Below are 17,426 nucleotides of genomic sequence, written 5' to 3' on the forward strand. Positions count from 1 at the left end.
TGGCGAAGTCAAGAAGATGACCAACTTGAAGGGATTTAAATGGCCCAACATGGCGAACTTTCGCCCTACCCTCTCCGCGCGATCGTGCCTAGCCCCTTGTTGTTCCGTTCTCGTAGCTCCCAGTATCCCGGATTCAGGCCCTGTTCAATGGCGCTGATCTGCAAGGCCAGCACCGGCGAAAATTGTCGCGCCCAGACGAAGCTGCCAGTCATGTACCAGAAGCCCGGGAAGCCTGTTGGTCGCCACCACTGTGTGTCACGCAATGGTTAGCAATCGCTCGAAACAAACGCGGCTGGCGAATAGGTAAAAGACAGGACGGGAGAAATCTTGGGGGAGGTGAAGGCAGCAAAAGCAAGTCACTTACCCCGATCCGCTCCTGCTCGTCGTCGAGGTAGCCCAGGTCACCAACCTTCTCGGCGACCTTCTTGCCCATGAGCTCCTCGACAGTGACGACATTTCGCTGATACCCGGTCGCCAGAACGACCACGTCGGCCTGCACCTTCTTCCCGTCTCCCAGGACGAAACCCTCCGGAACAAATTCCTTGACACCCTCCTCGCAAGAGTGGATCTTGATTCTCCCGTCCACAATCATCTGGCTGGCTCCCTGGTCAATGTAAAAGTGACCGGTCTTAACCAAGAGGTGGTCGATGAAGCCATACCCCACTTCCTTTGCCCGTTTCAACTTCATACCGGCCCTCTCCATGCCCTCAATCAGTTCCTTGTCGTGCTGCTCCATCATGTGCGTTTGGCCGATGTTAAATGTCCGAGCCACTGCGGTGGGGAATGAGTTGGCAATGACATCTGCCTCCTCGGTAGATATGCCGGGTGTCCGCCAGAGGGAGAAGTAGGCGTCCTCAATTGCCTTGGCCGAAACAGAGAAGATTCCGTGACGCTGGACGATCGAGACTTCTTTTGCGCCCGAATTGACAAAATCCTGAGCGATGTCGTGGGCACTGGTGCCAGAGCCGATGATAGCGACGCGCTTGTTAGCGAGATCAGGTGTGAGGCGTGCGGCTTTGTGATACATCGAGTGATATGTCTCTCCTTTGAATGAGTCTTTGCCTGGGATTTCAGGTGCGGTAGGGTGGCCGCTGAACACGCCAGTCGCTAGAACAAGGTGTCGAGGATGGAAGACATGCTTGCCGCCTTCATTTTCCACCTCGACGGTGTATCGACGGTTCTGCTCGTCATAGTCGATCTTATTCACGGTCGTGCTGAGCATATAGTCGAGCTCCATTACTTGGCCGTAATGTTCCATCCAGCCAGCGATCTTGTCCTGTTCAAGCCATCGTGGCCAGTTGGTTGGGAATTTGAGAAAGGGATAATGGTCGGTATATATTGGTGTATGTGTTCTAACTGTTTCGTACCTGGAGTGCCAGAAATCACCGAGTCGAGGGAGCTTGTCAACGAGCAATGCTTTGACCCCCATGTTCTTGAGATGTGCACCGAGCATGAGACCCGATTGGCCTAGAAATGTATCAGCTTGTGGAGGTCCAGAGAACTTAAGCCAACATACCTGCACCGATGACCAAGACCTGCAAGTCATCCTTTTCCCCGTTGACACCATTGGCGACCCTTGTCTGCGTGTAGGATTGTCGTAATCTTTGCTTGTCAAGCTCATCTTGGCTGTTGAGTCTTTCAAGTTGAGTGAAGACTATCCAAGCTTTCCACCGAGACGTGCCCACATTAATCAATCGGACAAGACCGGTGCCCGAGCCATCGGCTGTCTGGAAAGTAAACCCACCATGGATCCAAATGAATCCATTCATATCTACAAAGCTCGCTTGCAGCCCACCGGCCTTGATGGCGGTCAGCTGTCCAAATCCCGTGGTCGAGGTGGTGAGATACTCTGCAACATCCTCGAGGCCGTGTTTTGTCACTATGTCCCATGAAAGGCCAGTAAAATCGCGCCACCAGGAATCGTCAATGAAGAGGTCTGAGAGGTCGGTAGACCGACCATTCTTAGGTCGCTTCTCCAGTGCAGCGAGCCAGTCGGCAACAATGTCCCCAGCGTTGATATCATCGCGATTGACACCATCTTGGAGCGTAAGGGGTGGAATAGGAGCAAGTGGATGGCCATCCATGGTTACAAAAGTTTGTTGAGGCCGAGCAACGTTACTCCCCAGAGAAGTACGGAATGATAGGAGCTTCGACTGTTTATATACATGTGGTGAGAATGAAGTAAGCGTTCTATCTTGGCGAGACAACGGGCCTGAAAGTCAGCAAGTAGACAACAAGCAAGCCATCAGCGTCGTTGACGCCTTATACGACGTTAATGTATGAGCAGTGTTGAGGCGACCAACTCCAAGGCCTAGAATTGATGCATTCAAGCCGCCTTACCTTCGGATAGGATTTCAAAGCATGGGTGAAGGAAGCGCTACGGTTGTCCCGAAGGGCGGTGTCGAAACGTGCTGATGATCGAGTCCCGGAGAGGCTTCCACTTCCTCCTCGCAAGGAACTCGAAATTAGGATGGTGTGACATTGGTAGAAGACCAGCAAACGACGATTCTGCTGATCGGTAGAAGCCTGAAAGTAGCTTCCACAAGTGGTGCTGTGATTACATGTACCCCACAACGAAAAAGTGTTGCCGCTGACTTTGCAATAGATGATCAGGACCCCAATGTTTTGTAAGAACTTTGTGGTGCTGGGACAGGAGGCCTGAAGATGATTCGCATCCACAAATCCCTTTCCAAGGTTCAGTCTGAATAGTGACACAAAGCCAATAAGTGAGGCCATTCTCTGAATGAAGAAAACCTTCCAAAGTTGGTTCAAGCCGGTCAACCGGGGTGGAAAAAATGGCAGGACTGATTACTAGCACTTTTCAGAAAGGAGTTTGGAAATGGTTTTGAGAGGCGGCGATGTTCTGGCGAGGCTGTGACGAGGTACCACAAGGCTCTGGCGGGTCGCTGCCAAGAAATACCGGCACTGCGAAAGACTGACAGATCGACTTTCTTCTCTTTTCGTCTCCCCTTGACACCGACCCGATTCACTCAAATATACGCCGTCAGTCAGCGGACCTCACAGACCTTAATCCAGGTGATCAACATGGCTCTGCCAAATCTCCGCCGCCTCTTTGTCGAGGCGCGAACCGAGGCAGAAGAGAACGAGTACTCCCGCAATGCCGTAAGCTTCATTGATATCCCAACGGTATGAACAAACCTTGAACACTCATTCTAACCTGCCTGATCTAGTTTTACAACTTGGTCTTGTTCATTTCGTCCGTGGCTGTCTTCAGCCTCGTAGCACAACGCATGAGCGGCAACAAGGCTATCAAATAAAAGCAACAGCCTGTCGTGTCGCCATCCATCAAGGAAGAATCTCGACTGAAAGGGCCCGGGCCTGAAGCCAACATCTGAATGACGTGGTGTCGCAGTGCGAATTCCGTCTTCAATCTGTCTCTTCACCATCGCTGCTCAAAAAGTCATAATTCTTCGCCCCTCTCACCAACCTCCTTGCCGCGGGCCGCGCACCACTTTCTGTCTCTTTCTCACCTCGCGCTCCGTCCTCATCCTCGACAGCACCCCACCGGACTGCTCCTTCTTGGACAGCCTCAATGTCAGCCGCCAACTCTCTGGCCTCCTTGATCTGATTCGCTTTTTCCAGGGAGTAGCGGCCAGTCATGCCGACGTCGGCTAACATTTCTTTCAAATGCTTGATTTTGGCCTTGGTCGTTTCATAGGGTTTTAACTCTTTACCCCACAACTTGCGGACACCGCATTTTAGCAGCCAGCCTTGGAGACGCTTGATTTCGGCCTGCTCGGGGTCGACATCAGCGCCTGCCCCGGGTTTTGTGGAGGATCTACTAGGCTTCTTGGGCCTTTGTCCCACCGAGTTTTTCCCCTTCCTGTTCTTCTTCTGCTGAGGTGCTTCGTCTAAGAGGATCGACATCTCGCTCTCAGAACCGCCGTCAGCGTTGTCAGTGGCTGCGGTTTCTCCTTCATTTGAGGACTCTTCTGCGACAGCACCGTTCGCCTGCTTCTCGTCCTCGTCTTCTTCATTAGACACTGCGACCTTTGCTCTTTTGGCATGCGCGGGCTTTGACTTGGTCAGGCGAGGCTTTGGGAGGGCCTTCGGTTGTCTCGTTTTCGGCTTCTCTTGCAGTGCTTCCGAGTCTAGGTCGCTCAAGGGTGAAGACAGGTCGACGGAAGCGTCATCGTCGCTTTTTGCGACAGCCTTTTGTCTCTTCTTTGGAGCGGACTCTTTCTCCGAGGACTTGCGCTTCGCAGGAGTCTTCTTCAACTGTCTAGGCTTAGGCTGTACGGGAGAGCTCTGTGTGTGTGACTGGATGTCCTAACAGCAGTGTTAACTAAATGTGATGCACAAAACTCAAAAGCGTCCAAACATACCGACTGCTCGGCTATGATGGCTTTACTTCGCTCTGCCCATTCGTGGTGATTCTTGTAGAAACCCTTTGTCAACCCCAATTTTGCTTCGGAAGCTTCACGAATGTAGTTGGTCGAGAAGTCTATCCCGTCTCTCTGCGCCTTGACCACTTCGCGTCGCAGACTTCTCTCGAGTTCATGGTCCGGCGGCGCGGGTGTCCTAGAGGCCTCTGAAAGCTCCGAGTCGGACACGGACATATTGTGTTGACCGATGCAAATGAAGTATATCAATTGGAGAGCGAAGAACGGCAGTAAGATGATCGATCAATTGCGCGCAGGGGTTGGTTGGATCAATGGAAAACGCACTGGTCGCATCAGCCACGTCGACCATTGGATTTGGTTTTGTGATCGCTTCGAGGCTTCCCCGCATAAACAACGCAGACACGTGATGGTATGTACTGATCAAGTCTCCTTCCTAGCCTTGCTTGGTAAGGCGTAAGCAGAAGGTCAGGCGAGCCCGCATCGGATATATCGGTGTTTGCCGCCTCGCCAGTCGAGGCTTCCATTTCTGATTTGCAATCATGTTGCAAATTCCATTGTGTACCTGCCAGAGCGTGTGAGGGTCGATTGCGGTGATCCGAGGAAGGCGTGTGGTGCGCTAGACTTAGAGAACAGATGTCTTTCCCGTTTCCTGTCAGTAAAGCATCGGGCTCCAAGGACGCAGAGCATGAAGACAAGCCACAGAAATATGCGCCGGGAGTTGTCTTGGACAAGGATGGGAAACCGTGAGTTGCTCCTTTCCGGAGGCTCGGCCCTGTCACTGACTGCGGGACAGATGTCGAACCTGTACCTCCTCTGCCGCGTGGATGGCAATGATGAAGCAGAGCGGCAAAAAAACAAAAGCTGCGGCTCCAGTCCCTCCTCCGCGAACCGAATGCCCACCTGACGTCGAGGAGCTCGGGCGCTGTACGTGGACACTACTGCACAGCATTGCCGCTACATATCCGGAAGCTGCGCCTCCCGAGACTCAATCGGTCATGAAGCAATTCATTTCCACTTTCTCTATGCTCTATCCTTGCTGGGTCTGCGCGGAAGATTTTCGAGACTGGATGAAAAAGCCCGGGAACGAACCCAAGGTCAAAGGCCAAGATGACCTGGGTATGTGGATGTGTCAAGCTCACAACGCGGTGAATGTGAAGCTGGGCAAGCCCGAGTTCGACTGCAGTCTCTGGAAGCAGAGGTGGAAAGATGGGTGGAAGGATGGACGATGCGATTGACGATGGTATGGGACTACTCAACGAGAAGGAGGATTACAGGAAGACGTTGGACTGTATGAACACGCGGCATTGCAAGGACGGCTGAGGGCGGAGAAAAGATCTTGGACACAGTGCATTAGCGGCGGCGCAACTCCTCTCATCATGGTGGTATGCACTGAGTACTCGGTACTATATTTTGGGGGCAAACGTGTACGATCATGGCACAAGGTGCGAGGGCCAGCAGATACATATACAAATGATAGAGCAAATGGGTCAAAGATCTGTTTCGACTGAGGGCATGTCAACTGGCTCCTTGCTGGGGAATTAGCGGAGCCTCGTGCCTGCAGCCTGATAGGCGCAATTTCATTCTCCCCCCCCAAGATTTCACCTCGTCCACAACCACAAGAGAAATTGGATTCGTCCACCAGCTTGTCTTCCACAAGCCGCAAAAGGCATTGATGACGGGGTCAAGACGCGGCAAGGTTCCAAGAATTCCTTGTCATCTCCACAGCTGAGGACAACAAACGCAACATACATTCTTGGGCACAACCATCCCTTCCACTACGTGACTCTCATTGAGAATGTCACGTCTTTCCCCGTTCGTCCTTAATACCTTATCTTCGGTTGGTCGTTTCTCATCCCCTGTCCCTGTCTTTCTGGCACTCGAGTTAGCCGCAAATGGGAAGGACCCAAAGACCTTGGCTATTATATATTGAATTGGTTGATTTGGGAGTCCTAGAAAGAAGAAGAAAAAAAGATTCTTCCCTTCTAAACCACCCACCCCAGTCTGGAGAATTGCCACCCTGTGGAGCACCATGAAGGGCAAAAGAAGACGGTGATCTCTCTTCTCATATTTCCCTCGATTTTTCTCTACCATGTCCCTCTTTCGCCGATCATCTATACTGTCTCTGGTGCTCGCGGCATTTATCTTTACACTCCTCCTGAAAAACTTGGGCAACTTCTCGTCGGAGCAATCATACGTCGACGGCCAAGATGGACCATCATATAACCCATCTCTCTTCTCCTCCGGCACTGCCAAACCAGCTGGAGGGAACTACACCCGTGTCCTTGTCATGGCGCGCCTGTCGACTGAAGATGCGTCTTGGCTTGACAAGGACCTCCCCGAGCTGCCTAGGAAGATATACACGGTCGACTCGCCCGACTACTCTGGTCTGCCAGCCAACAAAGGTAACGAGGCGATGGCCTATCTGACCTACATCATCGACCACTATGATTCTCTGCCAGATATTGTCCTGTTTTTCCACCCGCCCAAGAAAAGCTGGCACAACAACATCGTGCTGGACGCCGATACCGCCATCACCATCAAACTCCTCTCGGACGCCCACGTCATGCGGCAGGGCTACTTCAACACGCGCTGCCACCTGGACCCGGGCTGCCCAGACTGGCTGCACGTCGACCGGCCAAAGTGGAGGTACGATCTACAGCGCAAGCCCGAAGAACCGGCCCTCAGCTCGTCGCTCTTCCACGACCTGTTTGGGAGCGACGTTGCCATCCCGCGCGCCATCTCGCAACCGTGCTGCGCACAGTTCGCCGTCTCGGGCGAGCGCATCCGCCAACGCCCACGGAGAGATTACGTGCACTTCCGCGACTGGCTGCTGAGGACGGCGCTCGACGACAAAATCTCGGGCCGCATCCTGGAGTATGCATGGCACTACATATTCGCGGGCGTTTTTGAATTGTGCCCGTCGCAACACAGATGCTACTGCGACGGATACGGGATCTGCTTTGAGGGCGGCGAGCAAGGGCTGCGTAAGTGGCTGGACTCGTTCAGAGCGAAGGAGGTCCTGGACGGGAAACTGCAGGGCCTGTGGCGCGGCGGCGACAAGGGCGGCAGCAAGAAATTCAAGAAGCTCAAAGATCAGAGCGGCCGGTTGGGCAGGGACTTGGACGAGGCGAGGGAGCAGGCCCTCAAGAGGGGGTTCGATCCACAGACCCGGGCGAAGGAGTGCGGCAGGGAGTGGCATGAGGGTGATGGCTTTTGAAAAGGACCCTATCTACCTCGCTACCTACCGACTACACTGCCCTGCACGGACATGGGAAGAGTCAGAACACAAACAGCCTCCGCTATAGGACACAAGACACGAGACCGAGAAACCCAAGACACAACGTCCAGACACAGCGTCCTTTTGAACAATGGCTAAAAGTGGACGGTGCACTGCGCCAACGAACAGGAAAAAAAAATAGAAGGCGTCTTCACCTTCGCGACAGAGCTATTATGGCCAGAGCGAGCAAGGAGGGGGATGGACGGCCCCATCTACTAGGATTTCTTGAGATGCATATCTACTCGCCCACTGACTAGTCGACTAGGAAAGTCAAAAGCCAGGGAGATGCATCAAAAAAGATCATCTCTTCTTCCTGGCTATTCTAATCATATATGTCCCCTTTGAGCAAACTGGCATGATGTGATATTACATTCAAAAGGGTAGCCCTGACGTGTCCGTCTGCGCTCGACAACACTATGTTGCTTTTGAAAGCGGCAATGCTATCCCAGCAACCAGTTTTCTTCGGCCAGGATGGTTGTATAAGGCCGACCGAAACCTATTCCCGTCTCGAGCATCATACGAGCAATACCGATGCCATGTGCACCACGTTCCAGTCCAACGCCGAGCTGTGCGGTGAAGCCCCGTGACCGATGAATGTGCCAACGCCCCTGGTTCGTATCATAAAACTGGACAGTGACTCCGCCCTTGTGCCGCATCCTGCAACAAATAACAATCGCCTGGAAATACCAGCACTAATAGTTCATGACCATTTCGCCCGACCCAGTCTTCGGATCGTTGGCCCCATCAAAGTTTCCTGGTGGATAGTCGTCGAGGCTCTTATATGCCGGTGCTCCTCGACCGCCACCTCCACCAGCAGGACCGCTGTTTCGCCCTCTGTTTTGCCCACCCGCACCTTGGCCGCCACCACGCTGTCTGGTGCCAACATTTGCGCCTGGATTGTTACCTCTCCCTCCGGGTAGGTTTGGATTGTTGCGATTGTTGAAGTTAGCCTTACTTTGCTGGTTACGTTGTGCAAACCTCCCTCCTCGGTAACCACCATCATCTCTGTCGCTTCCAGCCGCGACCCGCGCATACGAATCTCTGTTCCGCGAGTTCTGTTCGTCTGGTGCATATTTGCGCTTATGTCCAGTCTCAGCATCATTGCCAAAATGACCCCTCCGGTTTCCTCCTGGCCATCGTTGACTTCGGGGGTGATCGTCTTCGATTTTCAACATGACCTTGTCAGCTACTGTGGTTTCGAACATGAATGCCCTGTCCGGAGGGACGGATTGCCAGGAAGGTATTCTCGCCGCGTCGATCTGCCTGGACCCCTTTCGGACGGCAAGGACAACAAGGGGTGTGGGATCTTGCGTGTATATTTGTGTATCTGATACCGGTGCAACACGAGCAGCCCAAATACGGTCTTCAAACTTGGCGATGCCGGTAACCTGCCAAGTGACTTTTTTCCCGCGTCCGCCAACCTTCTTGAGAATGTCGTTCCGAGGATAATAAGGCGTAATGAGGATACTCGAGGCAAAAAGACGAACTTCACCAGAATCAATCATACCAGGTGAGATATTGAACAGTGTCAAGAGGCGAGCAGAGTCGGTTTGGTTGATCATGTAGCCAAAGTAGCAAAACTGCTGGTCGATCTTCAGGTGCTTGCGGACAGTCTTGGTCAGAGTTGGGCTCCCATTAGAGATTGCCTCATTATGGCGAGCGACACATCGCTGGACGACCTCGACTTCGGCCTCTGGGTTAAGTGTAGACTTCAACTCACAGACGTGGATCACTTCAGCAGTGATGGGCTTCCGAGGTGGGGGCGGCTGGTCGACTGGGTGCGACAGGAATGATTTGTTCAAACGCTCAAAGTAATCCCTAAACCCTTTGACGTGTCTGGCGCGATCCTCGTAGACCCGGATCTCGTCCGCATTCTTATACGTAAAGACCAACTCTTTGAGGAATTCCTGCTTAAAAGCCATAGTGCTCTCGAATTGCTGGCTGGACGGGCCCACTTCCGGTTTTAGCACGACCATGTCGAAGTCGAGTTTCCTCGAGTTGCAAATCCTGTTGACCAGATCCGCGAAATACGTCTCTCCTCTCCCGGTGAGCAAAACCGTGAGGACATCCTTGGTTTGGCTGCTCAGATCGACAAGTTCGACCACAGTTTCGTTCCAGTGACCCTCCCATGCGCGGGGTTCTTCGGTCTCAAGCCCGTCTCCTGTGGCTGCAAGGATGCTGCTGTCATGCCACCATCCTCCATATGCGAGAGTCTCGTATGTCTGAAGTAGGCTGACCGTAGGTTGCGCCCATATCTGGGGGTTAGGTAAGGGACTGTTGAAGAGAGTGTTGTCAAAGTCGTAGACGTGAATAGCCTTGATTGTAGGTCCAAGAGGTAGTTCCTTGCTTTTGCATGACCACCGTCTGAGGCCAATCAGCGAATAGGTGGTCTTCATGGTGAGATTGAAGTATGCGTGTGTGCAAAAGCTAGGCTGACAATGTCGAAACGCTCGCAGGGTCGGAGATGATCGCTGTCATTGAGACCGCAGGATGAGGCCAAAGAAGAATCGATGTGCTTGCAGGCGCATCTGAGGCTGTGATGACTGACAGCCAAAAGCGAACGGATCTTGAGAACCCGCTCCGCCGAAGAGAGCAAAGAGAAAGAGGTGAAACGAGTCAGGAAGGAAACGCCAGCATTCAATACAGGGAGTAGTTTATGGTCAAAGCAGTTCATGGCAAGATGCGTTGCAAGGCAGGAAGGCAAAGAGGCGCTGGAGGTGGTGGAGGTGGTTTGGTATCGGCTAACTTGCCTTGAATTCTCATCACATGCACCACACGAACTTGTATGAAGGGGCAAGGAAGAGTCGAAAGGGGGAAAGCCCTTCTTCTATGTACTGGAAATACATCTACTGCAGAGAATGCCCTTTGGTACTAGAGATTTCGACCCAAGAGAAGAGACCCTTCCACCCGCTTCCTGCGCAGCCTGTGTCCCCGTCATCAGCCTGAGTGCCGGAATCACATTAAGAGCCTTGCTTCGCTGTATGCGAAAGCCGCAGAGCCCGTAGTCAAATCACTCCATCAAGCCGATGCATGGCTTTGGCGCCACTTTATTATATGGATCAACCTTCGAGTCGATGGGCTTCAAGCCGGACTAGCTTGTATAAGCGGTCAAGAAAGAGTTGTCTTCATAAGGGTGTCCTGGGTTGCATCGCTCTCGGAGGAAGAGTCTGACTTGAGGTCGGATGCTGTTGATCTCCATGTCGCATAATGATAGGAGGATATAATTCATCGCAGAGGTGAACAGCGAGAACAGCTGAGAGTTGGTGCAATTCAACGCGGTAGGCGACTTGTCCTAGACGACCCGCCATCCGCAGACACCTTTGGACACAAGACTTGGGCTTCGATACTCTACCTTTGCGAGGTGAGAAAGTCGCCGCCTTGGAACCCGTTATTCGCCAATAGATGCGAGAGACCTGCCAGCCTGGACGAATTTGCCATTGCTTGTCATGATGAACACTCACCATCTGAGATTTGGCCTGGCCTTGGTAGTGCGCAACTCCCTTGCTGAAGACCCCCTACTCGGCCAAGGCATTGGATTCATTTTGAGACGACAGACCAACTACCCTTGGCTGTGATTTGCAGGATGAGCAAGGAAACAATCAGCCGAGAAGAGAAGAGAATGAAACCCCTGTGAAAATTCTGCGAAAACTCCGCTCGCCGTTGTGTATGATACACTAGCAGCGTACGCCCTTTCAATACCGCCAAGCGGCGACATCTACCATACCCAGATATCCACTCATTTCTAGGGGATATATTTCATTAACCAGGAAATGTCTTCAAGATTGACAGCCCGATCTCGGGCCATCGAGCGGTGTTTGAAAACGGTCCCCCCTGTAACGTAGGGCTGCTCAATCGCCTATCCTCGCTTGGGAACACTGCGTCAGGGGGACCAGACCCAATATTCCAATGCCTCCTCTGCCAGACAGGACCGTCCAGGGACACCTGGTCGAGATCTGGTTAGGAAGCGGCGGCGGGATAGGATAATGTATCCAGGTAAGTCTTTAGTTCGAAAGGTAAGTCGCACAAGGTAAGCCCCCTTTTTTGCGCTCTCTTCTTTTTTTCGCGATTTATTTTCGGAATACTGGATTACAATCTGTTGTGTGTAGGTGGGCGGAGAGTGCAAAAGTTACAAGGGCGCGGCAGAATTGGAACACCAAAACAAAACAACGCAAACCCAAAAACAAAACCCAACCAAACAACAAACCCAAAAGCACGAACGAAAACAAGACTGTACAAAAGCAGCTAGAGTTCATTTGGCGTTTCATTCAAGCTCGCGCTGGGAATGCCGCTATCATGTCAGGTCGTCTCCGTTCCAGTTCTCTCTCTGCCTCAGAGCGACGCCCTCGGCTTCTTATTGTGTTTGACCTCCTCTAGGAAAGGCATTACAGCCTCCAAGAACTTCTCGGGTTGATCGATATTGACAGCATGGCCAGCATTGGGTACGACAACTTTTCTCGCCCCATGTATCTTCTTGGCCATGTACTCACTCGCCGCCAAAAAGGGAGTATCATCGGCGCCCACGACCACCAGACTAGGCACCTTGACATTTGGCAACGAATCAATGACTTTCGAATCCCTTTGTGCAAGCATACCGCGCGCGGCAAGCGCCAGCCCTTTCGCGTCGCGGTGGCTCACAGTGGCTCTCTCGGCACTCATACCCTGCAAAACGCCGAGTCCTTCGCTTTCGAATTTCTTCCCCGTCGCATGGGCTGTCCTGTTCCACTCTTCACGGGCAGCGTCCTTCTTGAAACCTGGGCCCGTGTCGATGATGAGCAGCGCACGCACTCTCTCGGGGTAGACGCGATAGAATGCCAGCGACATATATCCGCCCAATGAGAGACCACCGACAATGGCAATACTGCCGCGACCGCAGACTTGGTCGAGAATTGCCGCCATGTCTTCGACCGTGTGGGCTTCGCTGTACATGGATTGGTCGGGAGGATAGTCAGATGACCCATGCCCGCGCATGTCCCAGAGAATAAGCCTGAAGCTCTTTGAGAGAGCGGCGATTTGACCGGCCCACATGGCAGAAGTGGATGAGTAGCCGTGGGTCAGCAGAAGAGGAGGCCCGCTCCCGTGGACTTCATAGTACAATCGGACACCGTTACGGGCGAGGTACGGCATGTTTAGATATGGGGAGAGTACAACGAGAAAGATCGTAGGTGATGTCAGGATACAGATGTGGCTCGTATTGGGGTCAGCATTCCTTTATATCCTGGCCGATCTACGTACCTGTGGAAGAACCGACGTCCAGGGAACCGAGGCGATATCTCAATAATGCGGGGGGACGGAGTAATACTGCGTGTTGTGGAGTGCCCAGTAGGTCTACCCGCGCCGAAAGGCCGCTTTTGCAGTACATCTCACTTTCCTAGCGCCTGGACTATAATTTCTACAGTAGCAGTCTGATTAGCCTGAAGAGCCAAGGCTGGCGGAGCTGAGCCTGAGGGGCCTTGTGGATGTGTAGAGCGGCGACGACGCTGTCCATAATGGGTGATACGATTCGGCGTTGGAGTTGGCAATCCTTCTCTGTCGGCGATATCTCAATGTGGATGGAAGCCACCCTCGAGAAGGATCTAACCCGAGCTCCCTAGTTAAACTAGCTACATAGTCATCTAGCCGGATCTCGCCCATGAGGACTTTCTCCACTTAAAATTACACCGTGGATGTGAGGGGCGTTGAGCACATTGGCATTCCTGAATCCAACAGCGGACGAGCACAAAGCTGATTTCATTGCGATGAACCTTTCTGCCACAATACTCGTAATCATTGTTGCTGTTGAGGTTAAGCGGTTGAAACGGGCATATCAACCCCATGCTGATGGCTTTGTTCGACCGGTCTCCATTAAGCCCCCTTTTTGGCTTCCCAGGAACGACGGCAAGCACGACGCTTGGCTTTGAACTAACTCTGCTCGCCTTGCGTTAAGCTTTCAGGATCTTCAGCCTAGCATAAGCCCTGAGATGGTATCCGTCTTGGAGGATGTCCGGGTCGCCGTCTTCCCTACCGAGTAAGTTCGGAGGGATTGAGAGAGCGAATCAAGAGTGCAAAGAGAGCATCCCCAGTCGATGTCTTTTACATGATGCGTTACCGCGAGGCCGCCATGACCAAGTCGCCTACTCGGTATGGCAAAGAGTTTCTCGAAATCGACTGTCGTACACTGCGGGCAGAGCGGGCTTTGCTGGGCTGTGTTATGAACCTCGTCGAGGATTGAGGGGTCATCTAGCAGCTTTTGGCGCGCTGGAAACGCGAGTGCCTGCGTTTCAGACAAGAAGGGCTGGTGCACGCTCCCTCGGGACGCTTCGGTGTGTGGGCGCTTCATGGCTGATAGTGAATGTGCGAGGGCATAGAGAATCGGATTCGTCACCCCTTATGGAACGCAAGTTGGAATTTGATATATGTTCTCTCGGTGTAAGAAGAAATTGTGGAAATTCGCAGCCCGAAGATTGCAACGAGAACAGAGGAGAGGACAGGGGGCTGTGTGTAAAAATTGTGTAGTAGTGCTTCGGTGTCGAGAGTATGGATTGAGGCGCGTATGAAAAGTCCTCACAGTGCTTCTCTTCCCCAGCAGGCATCCTCCCGTAAGATTCGCCGACGGGTGCCTGCCAGCAAGCCATCGTTTAGTGATCTTGACAACTACCGGTGGACGTTTGGGCTGGGAAATTAACAGTTCCCAGGAGCCTTTGGCAGGTGCCAGGAACGACATCGTCTTGGTAGGCCAAGGCTGCGACCACAAAGGGCTCCTAGGTCTTCCGACTCCAAGTCCACGTCGCATTCACCCTCTCGCCACATGCTGAGCCCATTAAATCTACCAGAGAGACCCCATTTATCACCGAGAGGGAGAAACATGTCCCCGAGGTTCAAGACTTCTGATGCTAACCACCAACACGATCTACATATGGGGCGTGGCGCAATATCCATCCACTGGAGGGGAGGAGATGCCTCCGACCAGTGCCAATCTTGACGAGAAAGACAAACTTCAGCCCAACAAACAAACAACTCAAAGGGATCTAGACAAGCGATGACAGTACCGATAGAAGCATGAATCGGACTCAACCGGCTCGAATGCGTATACTAGGTATGTATGCCCTAACCCCCCCTTTGTTGTTTAATCCACAATGCAAGTTTCCCCGTGCATGCTTGTTCAGGAATCATCATGTAGAAAGCTATTGTCCGTTGTGTGTGCGGAGTATATGTTTGGCCATGATCAACATCATCGAGCAATCTTGAGGTTGTGGCTAGGATCAATTCGTGCCCGCCCTCTTTTTTCCCTCCCTTATTGCTGCATGGGTTCTGCAAAGCCGTGCTTTGGATTCGCGAATGACTTCACGGTCAGCTTTTCGAGCTCTTCATTCCACGTAGCAGGCGGCGGCGCCTCAGAAGGGACGTCGGTCATGTCCAAATCGTCATGCCGCTCCATGACCTCGGTCAGCAGTTGCCTGAATATCCTCCACGCTCGGTAACACGACAGTGAATTGTTGCTCATGCACCAGAGATATGCCATTGCCTTGCGCAAGTATGTCACTACCTGTGGTATCTCGTCCCTGAAATGGGGTGCGCCGAGAGCAAGCTCCAGCAGCAACACAGATGCTGCTTGCGTCACAAAATGGAGGAGCGTCCACCACGGAAGCAGCTGGTATGCCTCATGCGCAGTGGGATAGTCCGGCATCAGAGACAACATGGACATGGCTGCATGCACGCAGGCGCGTGCCGAACTTCGGTTGAATTCTTTCGAATGGATCGACTCGTCCTCAATAATCACCTCGCAGAGGCATGGGCGGTTGAGGATCATCTCCACGCTCTGGTAGTACATGGCTAGTTCGATCTTGATTCGAGGATCCGTGTCCGTAGGATCCTGGCCCTGGAGAGCCAACTCCTGAGGAAGATTCTCGGCCCAGGCTCTCAACTCCGTCTGTAAATTGCCCATCTTCCGTTGGACCTCATACCACGAATCTTCAGACGTCCCGCTGTACATCTGCGATGCAATCTTGTCACTTAGGCGACAGAGATATAGTCGTTGAGGCAAGTACGAAGTGGGGATGCTGCGTCCTACCGATGCAAAACTTTTCCAAGGGACCACCCCGCCGGTCATCTGGGATGCATTGCGGCAAGCATTCAAGTATTCGAGCCAAATCTTCCTCGAGCCAGCCGGCGACTGGAGATTGTCGACTTGTCCGGAGAATTCTTGGACTTCTCGCGGAACCGACCAGAAATGGTCTATAGGTATGGTCACATCCGACAAAAATATGGATTTAGGCCGCCCCGTAATTTCGGCAATCAAGATCTCGAGGCTGTAGAGTGAATACCATGTGCGAGCTCGCCGTGCCTTGTCCGCTTCGCTCACGCGCGGATCGGTTATTCTCAAGTGCAGACCGAGTGCCGTGGCATGACGGGTAGCATGGCCTAGCGTATTCCAGGCTCTGTTCGAGTGATTAGGATACTTGAGCCTAACAAGATCACAGGAACGTACCGCGTGATGGATCCATTGACAAAAAGGTAGAAAGCCAAAAGGCCAATGCCTTGGACGCGCTCAATATCAGGATGATCGAACATGACCCTGTGGTCGAGACCCAGGGCCCGCGCCCTTGCATAGTAGAGCAAGTGTTCTCCGTGGTTATCCTGGTCGGCCATTTCAGTTATCTGTAGCCACTTCGACCCAATAGCCCACACGAGGTTCGCCAACGACAACCAGCGTCGTTGTGTCCACGACGACGGAGTCGATCCTTTGCCCGAAAAGGAGAATGCTCGTTGCAGAAATTCTTCGCGTAGGACAAAATGGAATGCGCCCTGCATCGAATGAAAGAATGCTTCGGACAAGATCACCACAGACTTTTCAGGAGGCCAGTGAGATGGATCCACGTAATCCTCATCTATGGCCAACACATTGGTGTCATCCATGAAATAGACAAAGTCTGTAGTTGTTGCGGGATGCTCATCCATTTCTGCCGCGTGCAACGTAGTAGGCTTTGCGGCCTGCTGTCCTCGAACTGTCTCAAACGCACGCTGAATCCAAGAGACCTCTGACATCTTCCCAATGAAGCCAGAGGCGCCGCCTCCGAGATCCAGGGACACAATATGGTTCAACTCCCCTTGTTTGCGGGGAGAACCTACGCTCGACCCGGCCTTGGCTTCACCGGAAACTTCACTTCTATGTAACCGATGTCGGCTCGACGAAGACGATGGAAGTTGCGAGCTAGAAGGGGCGGTCCGGCTCCGCGACTGGCTGCTTGGCTCGTGTCCAGGCTCTTCCCCTTCCTCTTCTTCCTCATCACCTTGTTCCGAGTACTGACAAGTTTGTTAGGAGTTAAAAGAATTCGGGGGTGTGTGAGATACACCAATGACTACCTTTGACAAGACCTCCATGACATTGCCGTGTTCCTCTGGTCGGAAGCCTGGCCACTCCGTGACTGAGCGGAGGACGCCGACTAACTTGGTATTCTCTTCTTCCAACAGGCTGACGCGGTCTAGGCTCTCGGCCAGATCTCTGCTCAAAGTCAGCGACATATATTGGGGGATGGCCACACCACTCATACTTTTTGTTGCGCTCCCGTTTGCGATCACCGTAAACACAGGTTGCGTTGTCTTTGACGCATTTGGAACATCGTTCGCCTCCGGAACACTTTGTCCGCATCATGCGACAACGGTCGCAAGCGTGTGAAGTGCGCACTTTCGGGGGGATGCTCTTCTTTGAAGAGCGTGGCTTGGGAGGAGAAGTTCCCCGCCGACGCTGGCCCTGCGACGGACCAGCGTGATCCCTCCTGGGACTCGACATGATGACCCAGGTTTTTGTG

The 17,426-nt window shown here is 52.8% G+C and overlaps 8 protein-coding genes across 8 annotated transcripts; 3 read left to right on the forward strand and 5 right to left on the reverse strand.

The window, feature by feature from the left end:
* Positions 1-65: 65 nt before the first annotated feature.
* A1O5_03274 (uncharacterized protein) lies at positions 66-2,084 on the reverse strand (the record flags this gene model as incomplete). The annotated part of the gene is made up of 3 exons (XM_007743886.1): positions 66-248; positions 365-1,467; positions 1,517-2,084. 3 exons carry the CDS (start codon positions 2,082-2,084, stop codon positions 66-68), a joined length of 1,854 nt encoding a protein of 617 aa, XP_007742076.1.
* Positions 2,085-3,045: 961 nt separating this feature from the next.
* On the forward strand, positions 3,046-3,278 carry A1O5_03275 (uncharacterized protein; the record flags this gene model as incomplete). The annotated part of the gene is made up of 2 exons (XM_007743887.1): positions 3,046-3,123; positions 3,192-3,278. The coding sequence occupies 2 exons, from the start codon at positions 3,046-3,048 to the stop codon at positions 3,276-3,278; spliced, it is 165 nt and encodes a 54-aa protein (XP_007742077.1).
* Positions 3,279-3,387: 109 nt separating this feature from the next.
* Positions 3,388-4,580, reverse strand: A1O5_03276 (uncharacterized protein; the record flags this gene model as incomplete). Its single annotated transcript, XM_007743888.1, has 2 exons — positions 3,388-4,290; positions 4,347-4,580. 2 exons carry the CDS (start codon positions 4,578-4,580, stop codon positions 3,388-3,390), a joined length of 1,137 nt encoding a protein of 378 aa, XP_007742078.1.
* A 417-nt stretch (positions 4,581-4,997) lies between these two features.
* On the forward strand, positions 4,998-5,599 carry A1O5_03277 (uncharacterized protein; the record flags this gene model as incomplete). Its single annotated transcript, XM_007743889.1, has 2 exons — positions 4,998-5,107; positions 5,158-5,599. The coding sequence occupies 2 exons, from the start codon at positions 4,998-5,000 to the stop codon at positions 5,597-5,599; spliced, it is 552 nt and encodes a 183-aa protein (XP_007742079.1).
* Positions 5,600-6,453: 854 nt separating this feature from the next.
* Positions 6,454-7,581, forward strand: A1O5_03278 (uncharacterized protein; the record flags this gene model as incomplete). Its single annotated transcript, XM_007743890.1, has 1 exon — positions 6,454-7,581. One exon carries the CDS (start codon positions 6,454-6,456, stop codon positions 7,579-7,581), a length of 1,128 nt encoding a protein of 375 aa, XP_007742080.1.
* Positions 7,582-8,333: 752 nt separating this feature from the next.
* On the reverse strand, positions 8,334-10,037 carry A1O5_03279 (uncharacterized protein; the record flags this gene model as incomplete). Its single annotated transcript, XM_007743891.1, has 1 exon — positions 8,334-10,037. One exon carries the CDS (start codon positions 10,035-10,037, stop codon positions 8,334-8,336), a length of 1,704 nt encoding a protein of 567 aa, XP_007742081.1.
* Positions 10,038-11,970: 1,933 nt separating this feature from the next.
* A1O5_03280 (uncharacterized protein) lies at positions 11,971-12,765 on the reverse strand (the record flags this gene model as incomplete). Its single annotated transcript, XM_007743892.1, has 1 exon — positions 11,971-12,765. The coding sequence occupies one exon, from the start codon at positions 12,763-12,765 to the stop codon at positions 11,971-11,973; it is 795 nt and encodes a 264-aa protein (XP_007742082.1).
* A 2,146-nt stretch (positions 12,766-14,911) lies between these two features.
* A1O5_03281 (uncharacterized protein) lies at positions 14,912-16,662 on the reverse strand (the record flags this gene model as incomplete). The annotated part of the gene is made up of 2 exons (XM_007743893.1): positions 14,912-16,055; positions 16,106-16,662. The coding sequence occupies 2 exons, from the start codon at positions 16,660-16,662 to the stop codon at positions 14,912-14,914; spliced, it is 1,701 nt and encodes a 566-aa protein (XP_007742083.1).
* Positions 16,663-17,426: the final 764 nt, after the last annotated feature.

The sequence above is a fragment of the Cladophialophora psammophila genome (assembly GCF_000585535.1).
Source record: "Cladophialophora psammophila CBS 110553 chromosome Unknown aczJe-supercont1.4, whole genome shotgun sequence".
NCBI classification, from domain to species: domain Eukaryota; kingdom Fungi; phylum Ascomycota; class Eurotiomycetes; order Chaetothyriales; family Herpotrichiellaceae; genus Cladophialophora; species Cladophialophora psammophila.